Source organism: Uloborus diversus, chromosome 7, assembly GCF_026930045.1.
Source record: "Uloborus diversus isolate 005 chromosome 7, Udiv.v.3.1, whole genome shotgun sequence".
NCBI lineage: Eukaryota > Metazoa > Arthropoda > Arachnida > Araneae > Uloboridae > Uloborus > Uloborus diversus.
Genome location: NC_072737.1, coordinates 15,407,576 through 15,422,110, shown reverse-complemented (window position 1 = coordinate 15,422,110; position 14,535 = coordinate 15,407,576). Strand labels below are relative to the sequence as shown.

Here is a 14,535-nt window from a genome sequence, read left to right as displayed (position 1 = left end):
AAAACTAAAACCATTTATCTAAAATTGTTTCTGAGTTTTGAAAATTATTTAAAGCACTGGCATAAAAATAAAAAAAACAGCTTTTAACACTATGTCATGCTTGAAAATTCTCGGCAGGGAAATGCGAAGCAAAATAACATTTTTGCGGAGTTTTGAGGAGCAGTTGGCAACATTGCTTCAACAGGATGTGTATTGACACTTGGTTTTCTAGTTCACATGTCTGAGCAATTGGAGTGTTTCTGTATTATGTTTTTTTTAATCTTTTTATTATTGTTTCATTCCTCGTTCTAATATGTATTGTTGATACTGGCAATTCTCTCATTAGCACTACCATCTCTTATCCTTATGAACTATTTATCCTTTATCAAGGTTTAAATAGAAATTTGGAATAGTCTAGGTTTAATATTTTCAATATTTTCCATTTTTGCATATAGATTACTTTTACTATGAACACAGATGTTCGTAATGAGATACATATGTTGTCATCAAATCAACATCAATCAATCAGTGTGTGTCATCAATCAGTGTAATGTATTTTTTTTTCTAAACGTTGTTGGATCTGAAAGTTAAAAACATTTTTTTTTCAATATTGGCCGAGCTAGTATCAAAACAAAAAGGAACTTTATTTACAGTATTTATACAGTCTGAGATTCATAAAAATGCAAACACAGAAACGGTACATATCAATTATTGTTGGAATCGTTGGATCCTGGTTCTTCTACTTCGACTTTATACAAGAGCTGTTTTGCTGTCAACCAGCTGTAGGAGTTGTCAAAGCGAAGTATATCTGAAAGAGAAGCGATACATTTAGATACCTTTATACTCTTATTGCTTTTAGATGAACATTTTCAACTACACACAATATTTTCAACATAAATGTTTCAATAGTTTTATTTAGCTAAGTTTTATCCTCTTTTTCGAATAGAGAATGTCCATTAGGTACTGACCGCAGTCCTTAAAAGTTCAATTAAGATAAGGACGCTGTCATTTAGAGTCTAACATAGTGAACTCAATCTTAAAAAGTGCCTTTGGGATAAGGATACAGTCCCTAAAAGCCTCATTAGTGTAAGGAGATAGTTCTAAAAACGGTTTATTAGGGCGCGGACGCTAAAAATTTGATAAGGACAGTTCATATGGGTCTTATGAGGATGAAAAGTCCTTACAAGAGTTTCATTGGGATAAAGATAGTCCTTATTGTGGGGTGTCTTTACACCATTCAGACTTTTAAGAACTGTGTCTTTTTCCGAATGGGATTTATAGGGACTGTGTTGTTAACCTATTGGAGACTTTTTAGGATTGCTATTGTTACTCTTCATGACTTGTCCTTATCCAAATGAAGATTTTAGGGATTGTTCTTTTTCTAATAGGACTTTTAGATATTGTCCTTATCCTAATGAGACTTGAAGAGACTGCGTCCTTGTCTCCAAAATAAAGACTTCTTGTGTATGTTCTTAATCTTAAGAGTAAATACAATACTTCTGCAGAAAGACACTGTTCCTAAACGTTCCATTAAGGGTTCCACATGCCCTGAAAATTTCCAATAAATAAGGTAAAGAAAGTCCTTAAAAGTCCCATTAGGAGAAGGACACAGTCCCTAAAAGTCTCCATTCGGATTAGAGAGCAGCCTTTAAATCTCAATTATGATACGGACTAGTCGTATCCTAATGAATAATGTTAATGAGCATACCTTTTTCCTAATGCAACTTTTAAGGATTGTGCCCGAGTTTTGTAAGGCTCTTAGGGGCTATTGTGGACTTTTGCTTTGACTTATTGTACTTTTCAGGACCATGTTCTTGACCTGATGGAAATTTTAGGTACTTCTTTCACCTTATGGAACTCTTACGAACTGTATCTTAAAGTTTATGGAAGTTTTAGAGATTGTATCCCTTGCACTTATGGATTTTTTTGGGCCTATTGTACTTATCCTAAAACTGTAGGATAAGTCTTCTCCAAATAAAGACACAGTGTATAAAAAATCTTCTAAAAAACGAAAGCAATGTATTTTGAAAAGTGGACTCTTAAATCTAAAAAGGGACATTTTTTGGGAAAAGGGATCCGTTGTGAGCCCTGTATTTGAGTAAAGCAGTGTTTCTTTTTTTTTAAAAAAAAAATAAGTGGAAACCCCTGCCGTGGTAGCCCGATCGGTAGAGTGTCAGATTCGGGGCCGGAGGGTCCTGGGTTCGAACCTCGATGGTTGAAGACCCACCGTCGTCATTAAAGGGGACTGGGCGACGCTAAATATGCTCGTGGGCTCAATGTCCTCCAAGTGAAACGATACCTCTGGGGGTGCTAGCACCAGGTAGCTATTAGCTCCTGGACTAGTTCTAAATTCTCATTAACTGTTCGATCCGGTGATGGTGCTGCCATCTATCGGTATATAAAATAATGGTGGCAAGGCACTTAGTATGCAGTCCTCGACATAAATGCAGTTGTAGTCAGTTGTGACTCTGAATAGGAATAGGAAGTAGAAACCCCTTTTTAATGTTCACTTTTTTCTTTTTTGAATCACGGAACCCTGGTTTATCTTCAATAGCATAGTTTGAACTTGGCATTTAAAAATGGGTTTCTAGCTTGCTATCAACAGACGCGACAATAATTTTAAATACAGTCAACTCTCGATAACTCGGAGTCCGAAGGGACCGGCTGAAACGTTTGAGTTGTTGGAAGTTCCCACAGATTGCTCAAAAGTTTGGGATCAAAGAAAACTTCGAGATAAAGGATGATTCGAGTTTTAAGGCTTCGAGCTGTCGAGAGTTGACTGTAGTACATATTGTCATCGGAAAGTAACACAAAGTTTCTTAGAATAATTAAATGACTTTCAATAAAAATTTCGTACTTTTCTACTGACATAGTCGGAGATCGTACACTGCCAATAAATGGGATTTATACCCTATTTTATTTTAATGTTTCCTTTGCTGTTCATTCGTAAAATACTGATAAAAATTTTCACTCAAACCTTATTTTTATCGATTTTTAAAAGTAAGTATCAGAATTAAAAGAAAAACAAGTTTCGTGGAACCCTTGAGTGTTCTCCGTGGCACTCCGGGGTTCCACGGATTTTAGACACAATTTTAGAAGCACTACACACAATTTTAGAAACACTGGGATCTTTACTAATAATAAAGCTGAAAGTCTGTGTCTGGATCTCTAGATGTCTGTTACGCGCCTACACCGTTCGTTCGGCAGATTTTCATGAAATTTGGCGCAAAATTAGTTTGTAGCATAGGGAGGAGCACCTTAAAGCGATTTTTCGAAAATTCGAATTTTGTTCTTTTTCTATTCCAATTTTAAGCTCGTTTTACCGAGCGAATTACCATAACATGGACGAGCAAATTAACATAGCTTATTGGAGAGAAATTCGTTATTTATTATTTGTAGATGTACAGGTGAACGAAATGACCTTTTAATTTTCTTCTACGGGCAAAGCCGTGCGGGTACCGCTAGTCTTCTTTACTAATAACAAAGCTGAAAGTCTCTCTGTCTGGATCTCTGTCTGTCAGGATCTCTGTGACGCGCATAGCGCCTAAACCGTTCGGCCGATTTTCACAAAATTTGGCACAGAATTAGTTTATAGCATGTGGGCGTGCACTTTGAAGCGATTTTTCGAAAATTCGATTTTGTTCGTTTTCTATTCCAATTTTAAGAACATTTTACCGAGCAAATTATCACAACGTAGAAGAGTAAATTACCAAATTAGCATAACGTGGAACCGTACCATGGGCGTGCAAATGAGCATAGCAAATGGGCGAGAAATTCAACATCCATTATTCGTAAATGTACAGACGAACGAAATGACCTTTTAATTCTAACTACGGGCGCTATGCGCGTCACAGAGATCCAGACAGAAAGACTTTCAGCTTTATTATTAGTAGAGAAAACAATATATTTTGTAATACAGAACAACAACCCTTAAAAATTTTTCTATTCGTGCAACCACGTTCGTTCTACCACGGGCAACGCCGTGCGGGTACCTCCTAGTCTTTTCTTTATTTTTACTAATAATAAAGCAGAAAGTCTCTCTGTCCGGAGGATGTCTGGATGTGTGTGACGCGCATAGCGCCTAAACCATTCGGCCGATTTTCATGAAATTTGGCACAAAGTTAGTATGTAGCATGGGGGTGTGCACCTCGAAGCGATTTTTCGAAAATTCGATGTGGTTCTTTTTCTATTCCAATTTTAAGAACAAAAATATCATAAGATGGACGAGTAAAATACGAAATTATCATAACGTGGAACTGTAACGTCGGCACAAGCCAACTGGCGAGAAAATTCACCATACATTATTTGTAAACATACAGGCGAACCAAGAGACCTTTAATTTTTCTACCACGGGCAAAGCCGTGCGGGTACCTCCTAGCAAAGGAATAAAACACTCACAGGTGCCGATCTTTTCACATATGAGGTCGTTTTCTTCGGGCACGACTTGGCAGTCGACGCTCTCCACCGGTATGATCTCTTCCGCCGGGCGGGATTTGGTGGCACCGGGCGGCTTGTAGAAGAGTCCGAACTTGATGTTGTAGTCCTTGGTCTGGAAGGTCCATCGCAGGACGGATCCCGCCTTGCTGACGGTGGCGGGGACGTCGAGGGTGCCCCTCTGGGAGATGGTAGCTGTCTTCATGGAGGGGTCATCCTCGCTCGACTTCAGCTGGTTCTGTTTCAGGTAGCAGGACGTGGAGAACTTGGAGTCCCAACAGATCTGGAAAAGCAACGAGACGGTTAATTTATGAACTGCTCAACATGGAAGGAGGAAAGTCTTTTATTTTCAAAACGTTTAATTTTTTATTAATTTCTTTAAATGTCCGAATTTTTAAAAAAAATAATTTGAATTTTTGGCACCTTGAATTCAAATTATGTTTTTCGCAATCACGAGCGTGTGCGTTTGTGTAGGCGCATGTGTGTGGGTGCGTGGGTGCGTAAGTGTATGCATGCATGTGTGTGAGTGAGTGTTGTGTACGTGCGTATGCGTGTATGTGTTCGCGTGTGTGTGTAGGCGTTCGTGTGTGTGTGTAGGCGTTCGTGTGTGTGTGTGTATGCGCATGCGTGTGTGGGACATAGACGCCACCGCCCAGCAAAAGTGGATTCTGGTGGACAGTGGTCAGGAGCAGCCGCGCCGCCGCCGGTGGACGGTGGTGCTGCAGCCCTGGTCCAAGCTCAAAAAGGAACCACAACGCCAAAGACAGTCAAATGAAAGCAATAAGCAATCGTGATTGCTCAATAATTCATGGTTTTTATGACGTCACAAATGATGAACTCTGCCGCGTATTTCACTGGCGCGCTGAATGTTTACACTTGGCTGTCTACTGCGTTTCCAGGTTTTCCTGCCAGAAGTAAAACTAAAACAACGCTGCAAACATCCAGTAGAAGTACAATTTCTCAGTGCACATGGACCATTTCCATCGTATCTACACAGATTTAAGTTAATTGGCTCACCATTATGTGTATGCAGTCAACCTGGAACTCCTGAACATTACATATTCAACAGTCCTCTAACCAGCTCTTTCCGTTGCACTTACAATTGCAACTTTTCTTTCTCCAAAACTATTTCACGCATTCTATCTCATCCAGTTACACGCAAGAATATCCATAAAATAATGTCGCTTCTCATATCTCAAGCAGATGACTTTAAATATCCAGCCTAAAAACTTTCAAAATTGCCGTTTACATTGTATTTACCAGCCATCCCAGTCTTATTTAGCTTCTTCACTTGTATATTAGTTCTTTTTATTGTTTGTTATCTTATTATTGTTATTGGTTTTTGTAATCATCAAAATTGTTCCAGCGAGTGTCGCTCGTGATCTGTTCTGTTCCCCCAGTCACCACATCCGGTTAAACCCTCACCGGGGTTGGTACAGTGGTGATTGGTGGGGTTTAAATAAATAAATATCAACAATATCGGTGCCAGTACATGTGAGTAAAGATGGGAATTAAGTATTGCGCTCTGCGCTAATAGCCTGAGTGAATGGCATTTCATCATTTGTGCTGTCATGTGCAGAAGCGTAAAAAATGAAATTGAATCTGCGCACCGATTAAAATAATAGTTAAAAAATACTAAATTTTGTCAAATTATTTAAGAAACAGTCAAATCCTAGTTTTTAAGCATGCTCTTTGAGAAAAAAAAATGCTTTTAAAATTTCGGAATCGACCCTTTCAATTGTTGCCAAAAACACCCTACAAAGATTCCGGTCGATTCTTGTTTCGTGAATCCCACAAAAAAAAAAAAAAAAAAAAAAAAAAACTCTACTATAAAGGAAATGAACTTCAATATATTATTTTTGATAATCAAACAAGATATTTCACTCTATTTTTATCGTCTAATACTAGAAAAAAAGAAGATGTGGGGTTTTCGTATTGAACCCAGAATTTGTACCTTCTGTGCGATAAAGAATCCGAAAAACTACAAATACCCACTCATGGCGTATTAATGTATTAGACTTAAAACCAGAAGGTTCGGGTTGAAAAGGAATTCCCACTTCTTTCCATAGTAGTGACGAATCAAAAATTGCGGATCAATGAATTTCACTCTTTCATAAACAAACTAATTTACTGTTCTACACAGTGACACAATTATCAATGGCATTCTTACTCCATTGAAATCAAAAATTGCGGATCAACGAATTTCACTCTTTCATAAACAAACCAATTTACTGTTCTACACAGTGACACAATTATCAATGGCATTCTTACTCCATTGAAATCAAAAATTGCGGATCAATGAATTTCACTCTTTCATAAACAAACTAATTTACTGTTCTACACAGTGACACAATTATCAATGGCATTCTTACTCCATTGAAATCAAAAATTGCGGATCAATGAATTTCACTCTTTCATAAACAAACTAATTTACTATACTACACAGTGACACAATTATTAATGGCATTCTTACTCCATTGAAATCGACGGAATATCACGTAGAAATCGAAACTTGTTTCTTGTTTGCACCTGGGAAGCAACCCTGTGCTCTCTCTGTTGAATGTCAGCGAAAAGGTTTACTCACCAGGTCATGGCACTTGGGATCTCCATCGGGGTCGGTGAGTTTTCCGCCCAAGAACCCTGGCACTTTGTGTGGATCCATCACTTTGAAGAACTCTGGAAGCCACTCATCTGGTCAGAGAAAGAAGAGAGTGACATTGTAAGTATCATTGAACTGATATAAATGTTTAAAGATGAAATTGGACGGTGTTGTGCAAAAATAAGTTAACTTACAAAAATTCAAAAAATGAGTTATTCACATAGGCTGGTAGATAAACTGACATACAAAAAAAAGCAAAAAAGACTTAAGTCAAATTCTATATTACTATGCCATTTAATGAACAAATTGCCAACCCAATAAGAAATTAATACTTTGACCGGGAAATTTGATTTCAGATAAATGTCAGATGAGATACAGTGAACACTGCAAATCATCTTTCTCCAAAGGTGCTCTAGAAAAAGCTTTGTCACTGGCTTGTTCTGTGGATATTTTTTGATCAAAAATTTATAGAATATTCTAGAAACCATACATAATAATGCCCAAAAAGTTTTAATAAATTTAACCAAACCACTTTCTAAAAAAAAAGTGAATTTTTTGATGCTAAAAAACTACCCCCCCCCCCTCTTAAGAGCCCTTACTGTTCATTTGAAAAACTTGTGATCCTGTCCAGTGTCCATGCCTAAGTATGAATCTTGATTGTACTTCATAGTTCATCTGCTGGAAACCAATTTTCTGATTCAGTTGACTGAACTTGGACAATGTTCAATCATGAAAATTATAGTACATAGTATCTCTTTTTATCGCAATTTTGAGCTACATTTTACAATTATCCTTGTTAAAAGCTGGTGGATGGTAACAGAGACTCTGTCATAACATACCTTTCAAATATTTCATGAATATTTGAATAGAGCTGTGCAGTTCATTTACAAAATAGACAAAATTTACCAGAGATGTTTTTTAAGGCGTCAAATGTATCCCTGCATCACCATATTCAATAAACAATCAATTATCCGATGACAATGAGAAAGCAATGCGACGGATTGGGGAACACATGCTCAGTTATTTTTCTTTCAGAAATTAAGGATAGTGTGTCTCTTATTGTAATTTTGAGCTATGCTATATTTTTTTTCTCACCATATCGATCTTGTGCAAAGGTGGTTTGTGGATGATGACAGAGATTCTACAGCCTAACTCATTCATCAATTTCTACAAAGACGTCTCACGCTTTTTTGAAATCTTTCACGAACATTCTGGTGGAAATGTGCAATGAATTGCATTTGGATCATTCCGCGTCAAAGCACTCCACTTGAATAGTCGACCGTGCCGTCATGTATCATATTTTGTCCATTATTTTTTAGCGGAGAGATAATACAATTGAGGCAGAGTGAGAAGCAAAGGGATGTAAGTGGAGATTTTCAAGTTTTGAGTAAAACGACTATAAAGATAACGTCCTAGGTAGACTTTCATTGAATTTTTTTTCTAAATCCTGCTATACAGCAGCACCTACCAGGGCAACTAGTACCATCTCTTGCCCCAAGACAGAGGAGAGGTTCATTCACCATTTGTACTGGTTATCTCCAAATTTTTAATTTTGCCACTTACATCCCTTTGCTTCTCACTTCCTCGACAACAGGGTTTTCTTACCTGTGCGATAAATTTTTATCTTGCTGAGTGTGACCGAGTTTAGGAAAGGTTTGAAAAGGTTGAAAATCCAACTGAAGTAGGAAGGTACTGAAATGGAAATGGAAAAAATATTAATAATATACTGGAGAGGTATTTACTGATATTATCAATGCAAATATGTATACAGATTAACAATATGAGATTATGTTATTGAGAATTTTTGTCTGTTTCCCTTTTTTTCTCGTTATATAGTCGTAAGAAACCGAGCACATTTTTCGAAATTGAAGTTCAAAAAAAAGAAAAAAAAATATTTTAGACTATCTTTGAGGATATTAGATGTGGTTTGAGGCTCTCCTCTGGACAATTTTCGGAATTGAAGTCCAACACACGCAATTGTAGACTTGACACCTTGGATGATGGAAGGGTAAGTACACTCCTCCGGAAATGTTTAAAAACTAATGCAAAAAAAAAAAAAAAAAACTCATTTTGACGATTTTCTATGACGTTAGGGGAAGGAGGTTTGGAACTGTACAAAAAGGTAATAGAATCAATCGCCCCTCCTAGAAATCTTTCTGGATCCGCCTTGTGCTTCAATTACTTTCACTACAGAATCATGATCTATGCACTACTCTACTTCCCAAAATCGCGCAAATTAGCTTTATATGTCTCTAAAAACATAGCAACAGTCAACTAAAAACTCATTTGCCGATAAGGAACGTCTCGTTAACTCTTAACTGCAGGCACAGCCAATGAACTTATTGAAATGCAACTTATAAATATGCAGAAAAGAACAGTTATAGCATGAAGCATTTACTTTTTTTTTTTTTTTTGAACAGCTAAAAAGCTCTCTGTATTGTCTGGCTCTGTTAAGTTGACCTCGGAACCGCTGAGGCTTAAACGGTTTTATTTGTTAAAAATGGGGATGAAGAAAGTCAGTTTGCTCTTACTATAATAATAAATGACTATAACATGCAGTAACTAATTTCTCCACTCGCAGCTTAACCATAAATGAGCTCATCCAAGGTCAAGGAACAAGTTACCAGAGCCACATTACATGGAGTTTCCAATCTATAGATATTGCCTCAAAAAGGAACTTTTTTGGAAAAACTCTGGTCATATAACAAACTCGCGAAAGACTGAAAAGGTTAAAAAGAAAATAATAACTTTTCGTACCATTAACAAGGTAAGCTGCTTTCAAAGTTTCTGGATAGTTATCCTGGTACATTGTAATGAGTTGGATTCCTGCGTTGATCACTGAAAAGAGAAAGACATCATACAGTAAGAGTACACGAAAAGTAAAAGGAAGAGAAAAACATCCACATTTTTCACTATTCTAGGTTGGTTTCAACTTTACTAATAATAAAGATGAAAGTCTATATCTGGATGCCTGTTACACGCATAGCGACTAGACCGTTCAGCCGATTTTCACGAAATTTGGCGCAGAATTAGTTCGTAGCACAAGGATGAGCACACAGAAGCGATTTTTCGAAAAATCGATTTTGTTCTTTATCTATTCCAATTTTAAGAACATTTTACCGAGCAACTTATCATAACGTGGACGTGTAAATTACCAAATTATCATAACGTAGAACCGTAACATTGGCGAGCAAATTAACATAGCAAATTGGCGAGAAATTTATCATCCATTATTTGTTTCAATTGTAATGGATACAAATTGTTTCAATTTGAATCCAAATATAAAGGGGAACCAAATGACCCATTAATTTTCTACAACGGGCAAAGCCGTGCGGGTGCCGCTAGTACTTAAATAAAAACAATACTCATATTTTTATGCGCAAAAATCGTAGAAAGCTTTTCTCAGATTTTCTTAACATAAAAACCGCTTTTCATTACAAAATAATTCCTCTCGTGTTATACGATTTTAGTTGTACAGAAAAATATTTAATTAAAAACAAACAAATTTTTCTTTTAAAAGCTTTTCTTGCTTTTATAGATGTGTGTATTCTTTTAATTTCTAAATGAAATTCGTTAGCTTAATTTAAAATGCATTTTTTGATAATAAACCTCTATAACATTGTATGATGAAGCAGCTACTTTCGCCCCCACTTTCTCCTCCTTTCACATCACTGACAGGAAGAATTGCAACATTTGAAGAACATACTATACAGTGTGCCCACTAAAGTTCCTTGTCACCCTCTTAATTTCGGAATGGCTGCTGCCATCTTTATAAAAGTTGTGTCTCGGCATAGTAAATCGGATATGCGCTACCGAATGAGACCGTTCACAGCGCCACCTGGTAGAAAACTTCGGAATTAGCTTTCGTATCTCGAAAACGCAACGAGATAGGGGAAAAAGTGAACTAGAACGTTATCGATTTTGTACGAAAAGACAGAAAAATAGAACGGTTAAAACGTGCATTTGGTTTTCGTGATTTCACGTAAACCTTCCATTTTCACGTTCTTGTGACGTCATGAAATTCAGACGGAAGGAAATTGTTGCAATTTGTTATTCTTTTTCTATCTCAGAGCATTTTCTCCCGTCACATGGTTGGAAATCAGGAAAAAAAGAAATGTGCGTTTTAGTGTTCTATTCTTTGCACTGATGTGCACAAAGTGTCTTTTCGTACAAAATCGATGACTACTTTGTAAATCACTTTTTTACTCTATCTCAATCCGTATGCGAAATAGAAATTCTAACTCCGCAATTCTCCACCAGGTGGCGCTGTGAACGGTCTCATCCGGTAGCACATATCCGATTTACTATACTTATTAGACACCACTTTTATAAACCTAGCAGCAGCTGTTCCGAAATTAAAAAGGGGCCACTGTAGAGTTACATTACGAGTGCATTAGAAAACTAAATAAAAATTATTGTTCAAACAACGTTATGCCAGTTCCCCATCATTCCAATGAAGGAAGTTTCACGCAGTCTTATTTTGCAACAAAACGCAACTATGTTGCAACTGAATCGACAAATTTCCACGAGGAAACCTAATTGCGCAATTTCAATTTCAAGTTTCTATTTCTTGCACTTTTACACGTAACTTCCCAGATTGTGAGATACGGTTAGCAACAAATGCAGCGTCATGTTAAATTCTCCAGAACATTTTTCAATCTATTTGTATTTAAATTGCGAAGGAAATTGAACATTCCACTGAAACATACATCTGAAGCATTTAGAAGGTTATATTTTCTCTGTCCTCACCTAAATTGCATTTCTCTCTCTCTAAAGACCGGTTTTCGTGAACCTGAGCTATGCAAATGCTTTTATCGTGAGGGCATTTTTCAACTTTCATTTTAAAAATTGCGTTCTTGAAGGAAGCGTAATTGCTTAGAAGGAAAAAAAAAATGTCTGCAAAGGAGTTAAGCATGAATTTTCGATTTGTATTTCTTTCAAAGTTTCATTGAACAGATGGGAGCTTTTGACCAGTCAGAGGCTATTTACGAGTTCTTTTGCGATTCAATTTTAAGACTTTACGAGGTTCTTCAACCTTTTTTAAGTGTTTGCATGTTCAACCTTTCATTACACGACTTTAAAAAATATTACTTGAAAATTGTGTTTACTTAAACTTTGAGTAGGAAAAAGAATGAGAAAGCTTGTAAATGTAGATTTGCTTCGAGGTACAGCTTGTAATTATCCGAGAGCGGAATATCCGCAATCCTTGCAATCTCTTTTTATGTCGATAATTTACGGTTGTAGAAAAATAAACATGCACTTGTTGAAGGAGCACACGTAAGTCATGACCAGCAGAATGCTTTAACTGACTTTGCCTCTTTTTCTGAAATTGCCTCTTTTATCGCAATCTTTATGCTTCGGCGGTCCTTTTTTTTTCTCTGACCGAAATCGACTACTTGCGCTACTACATAGTTAAAATATTACCAGATAGGTGGGGCTAAAAAGCAAAGTAAATATTTCACCATTTCACTTTGCCCCACATTCTCTTTCTTGGCAAAAAATCGATTTTTTAGCCTACTTTCCCAGTAAAAATCAGAAAAAGAAGAAAAAAGCATGAAAGAAGGCTTAATGCATCTTAAAAATATCGCGAAAAACAAAAAAAAAAAGTCACAAATCAATAAAATAATCAAAAAAATATCGAAAAATTAAAAATTGGAAAGTAGGGTATTGAGATGGGGGAAAATGTCTGTCGGTCTGTCTGTCTGTCACCCCCCCCCCCTAATAACTTTTGAATGAATAGTCCGATTCGAACAAACTTTTTTTGTTCGAAAGATCTCGGCAAGAACACCTGATTCTCATATTTCACTTTTTGATTTGAACTATTTTTTGTTCAATTTTGAACAGTTCAATAAAACTTAACATTAGCGCCTACGGGGAAATTCAAAACAATTCCGAACTGTGAGGCAAATATGCTTCAAACAAACTTCAAAAACTTTTGATGAAAAACTTGTGTATAAATTATCTTTTTGATTTGAACAATTTTCCGTTCAATTCTGAACAGTTCAAATTCCTTAACATTAGCGCCTACGGGGAAATTGAAAGTCAATATAGATTCCGTACTTGAAGGCGGATTTTTTCAAACAAATTTTGTTGGAAATAGCTCTTGACGCCAAACTCCAGATTCCGACAATTTAGGGGCACCTTACTCCGACTCCTGTGCCTGACAATTAATCGGACTCCGACTCCCCGACTACGATTCTGACTTCGTAGCTTTGGCAAAAATTTATACACGGAGGACGAATGACTGACTCCGATTCTTGGATATTCGACTCCAACTCCTTTATCTCTAAATAGATTGACTCCGACTCCGCAACTATGGTTTTAACTGTGAAATAATTATTGTTGATATGACTTGTTTTTATTTTCGCGTTAAAGTTTTAAATTAGGCATTCAGTTTTCGGCGAATAAACTCGAAGTCATTTATGTTTCTACATAAAGATATGCGCAGACGATTATTATTATTATTATTATTATTTTTTTGACAATGGAAATTATTTCTTTAAGTTGACATTTTATTGTTTTTATTTATTTTGGTAACTGCATTAATTCATTAAAAAAATTATTTTTGGCAACAGGGGAAAAAGAAACGATTTTTTTTTGTTATGATGTATTTATTTTAATGAGCTTATTAATTTTAATTATTATTTTTTCGTTTTGAAAGCTGTTAAAGAATTTTTTTATGAAAAAAAGTGTATTAGCTGTTTTGTTTAAAAGGTGCTGCTATTTTATTTGTTCGTTTTTTTTTTTTTTTTTTTTTTTTACACATCTAATTTTTTAGATGAGTAAGGAATATTTTATTCCTAGAAATCAGTTTAAAATATTTAAAAAATATGTTTGAAACAATTTGTGATTTTAGCTATTTTTGAGAATATCGATCAGGTACTAGAAAGTAGAATGGGTATACGGGAAAGTAGGCTCGTTTAGTTCTAGACGGAACTTCTTGTTTATTTCGGAATCGCGTTACCTCTCAATAGTTGTTGTTTGGTATCCTCAATTGGGGGAAAATGTTAAAAAAAATTCTAAGTAGACATCTTCAGTTCGTGCATAAGGCTGAAAATTTGAAAAAATGTTAAAAATTGAAATTTTCAGAAAATAATAAAATTATTATTATTATTTTTTAATATTTTTCCATAACGCAACAGCCATAAACTGTCAGTATATAATGTAGTTTGAACGTAAAAAATATTTTATAGCTTTTAAATAAGATCTTTAGTTCGCGCATATGCCTTAGATTGAGCAGGAGATTTTACCCCAATTTAAGGCGTATGCGAAACGAAAAATCTTATGTTAAAGCTATAAATTTTTTTTTTTTTTAGGTTCAAACTACGCTATATACTGACAATTTATAGCTGTTGCCTTATAAAAATATAAAAAAACTTTATTATTTTTGAAAAAATTCAATTTTTAGCATATTTTTTCAAACTTTCAGTCAACTTGTCAACTTAGAATTTATTTTTATATTTTTCTCTAATTGAGGATACTAAACTACAACTTTTGAGAGGTAACGTGATTGCGGAATAAAA

At 35.8% G+C, this 14,535-nt stretch overlaps 1 protein-coding gene across 2 annotated transcripts in view; it reads right to left on the bottom strand.

The window, feature by feature from the left end:
• Positions 1-599: 599 nt before the first annotated feature.
• The window catches only part of LOC129225741 (SEC14-like protein 2), a 91,482-nt gene continuing 77,546 nt past the window's right edge, over positions 600-14,535 (bottom strand). For both annotated transcript variants that reach the window (XM_054860240.1, XM_054860241.1), the window contains exons 9-13: positions 9,770-9,850; positions 8,618-8,704; positions 6,998-7,104; positions 4,378-4,696; positions 600-787 (exon numbers count right to left, since the gene is read on the bottom strand). In XM_054860240.1, coding sequence (XP_054716215.1) covers positions 684-787; positions 4,378-4,696; positions 6,998-7,104; positions 8,618-8,704; positions 9,770-9,850 — 698 coding nt within the window. In that variant the 3' untranslated portion in view covers positions 600-683. The remainder of the gene's footprint in view (positions 788-4,377; positions 4,697-6,997; positions 7,105-8,617; positions 8,705-9,769; positions 9,851-14,535) is intronic.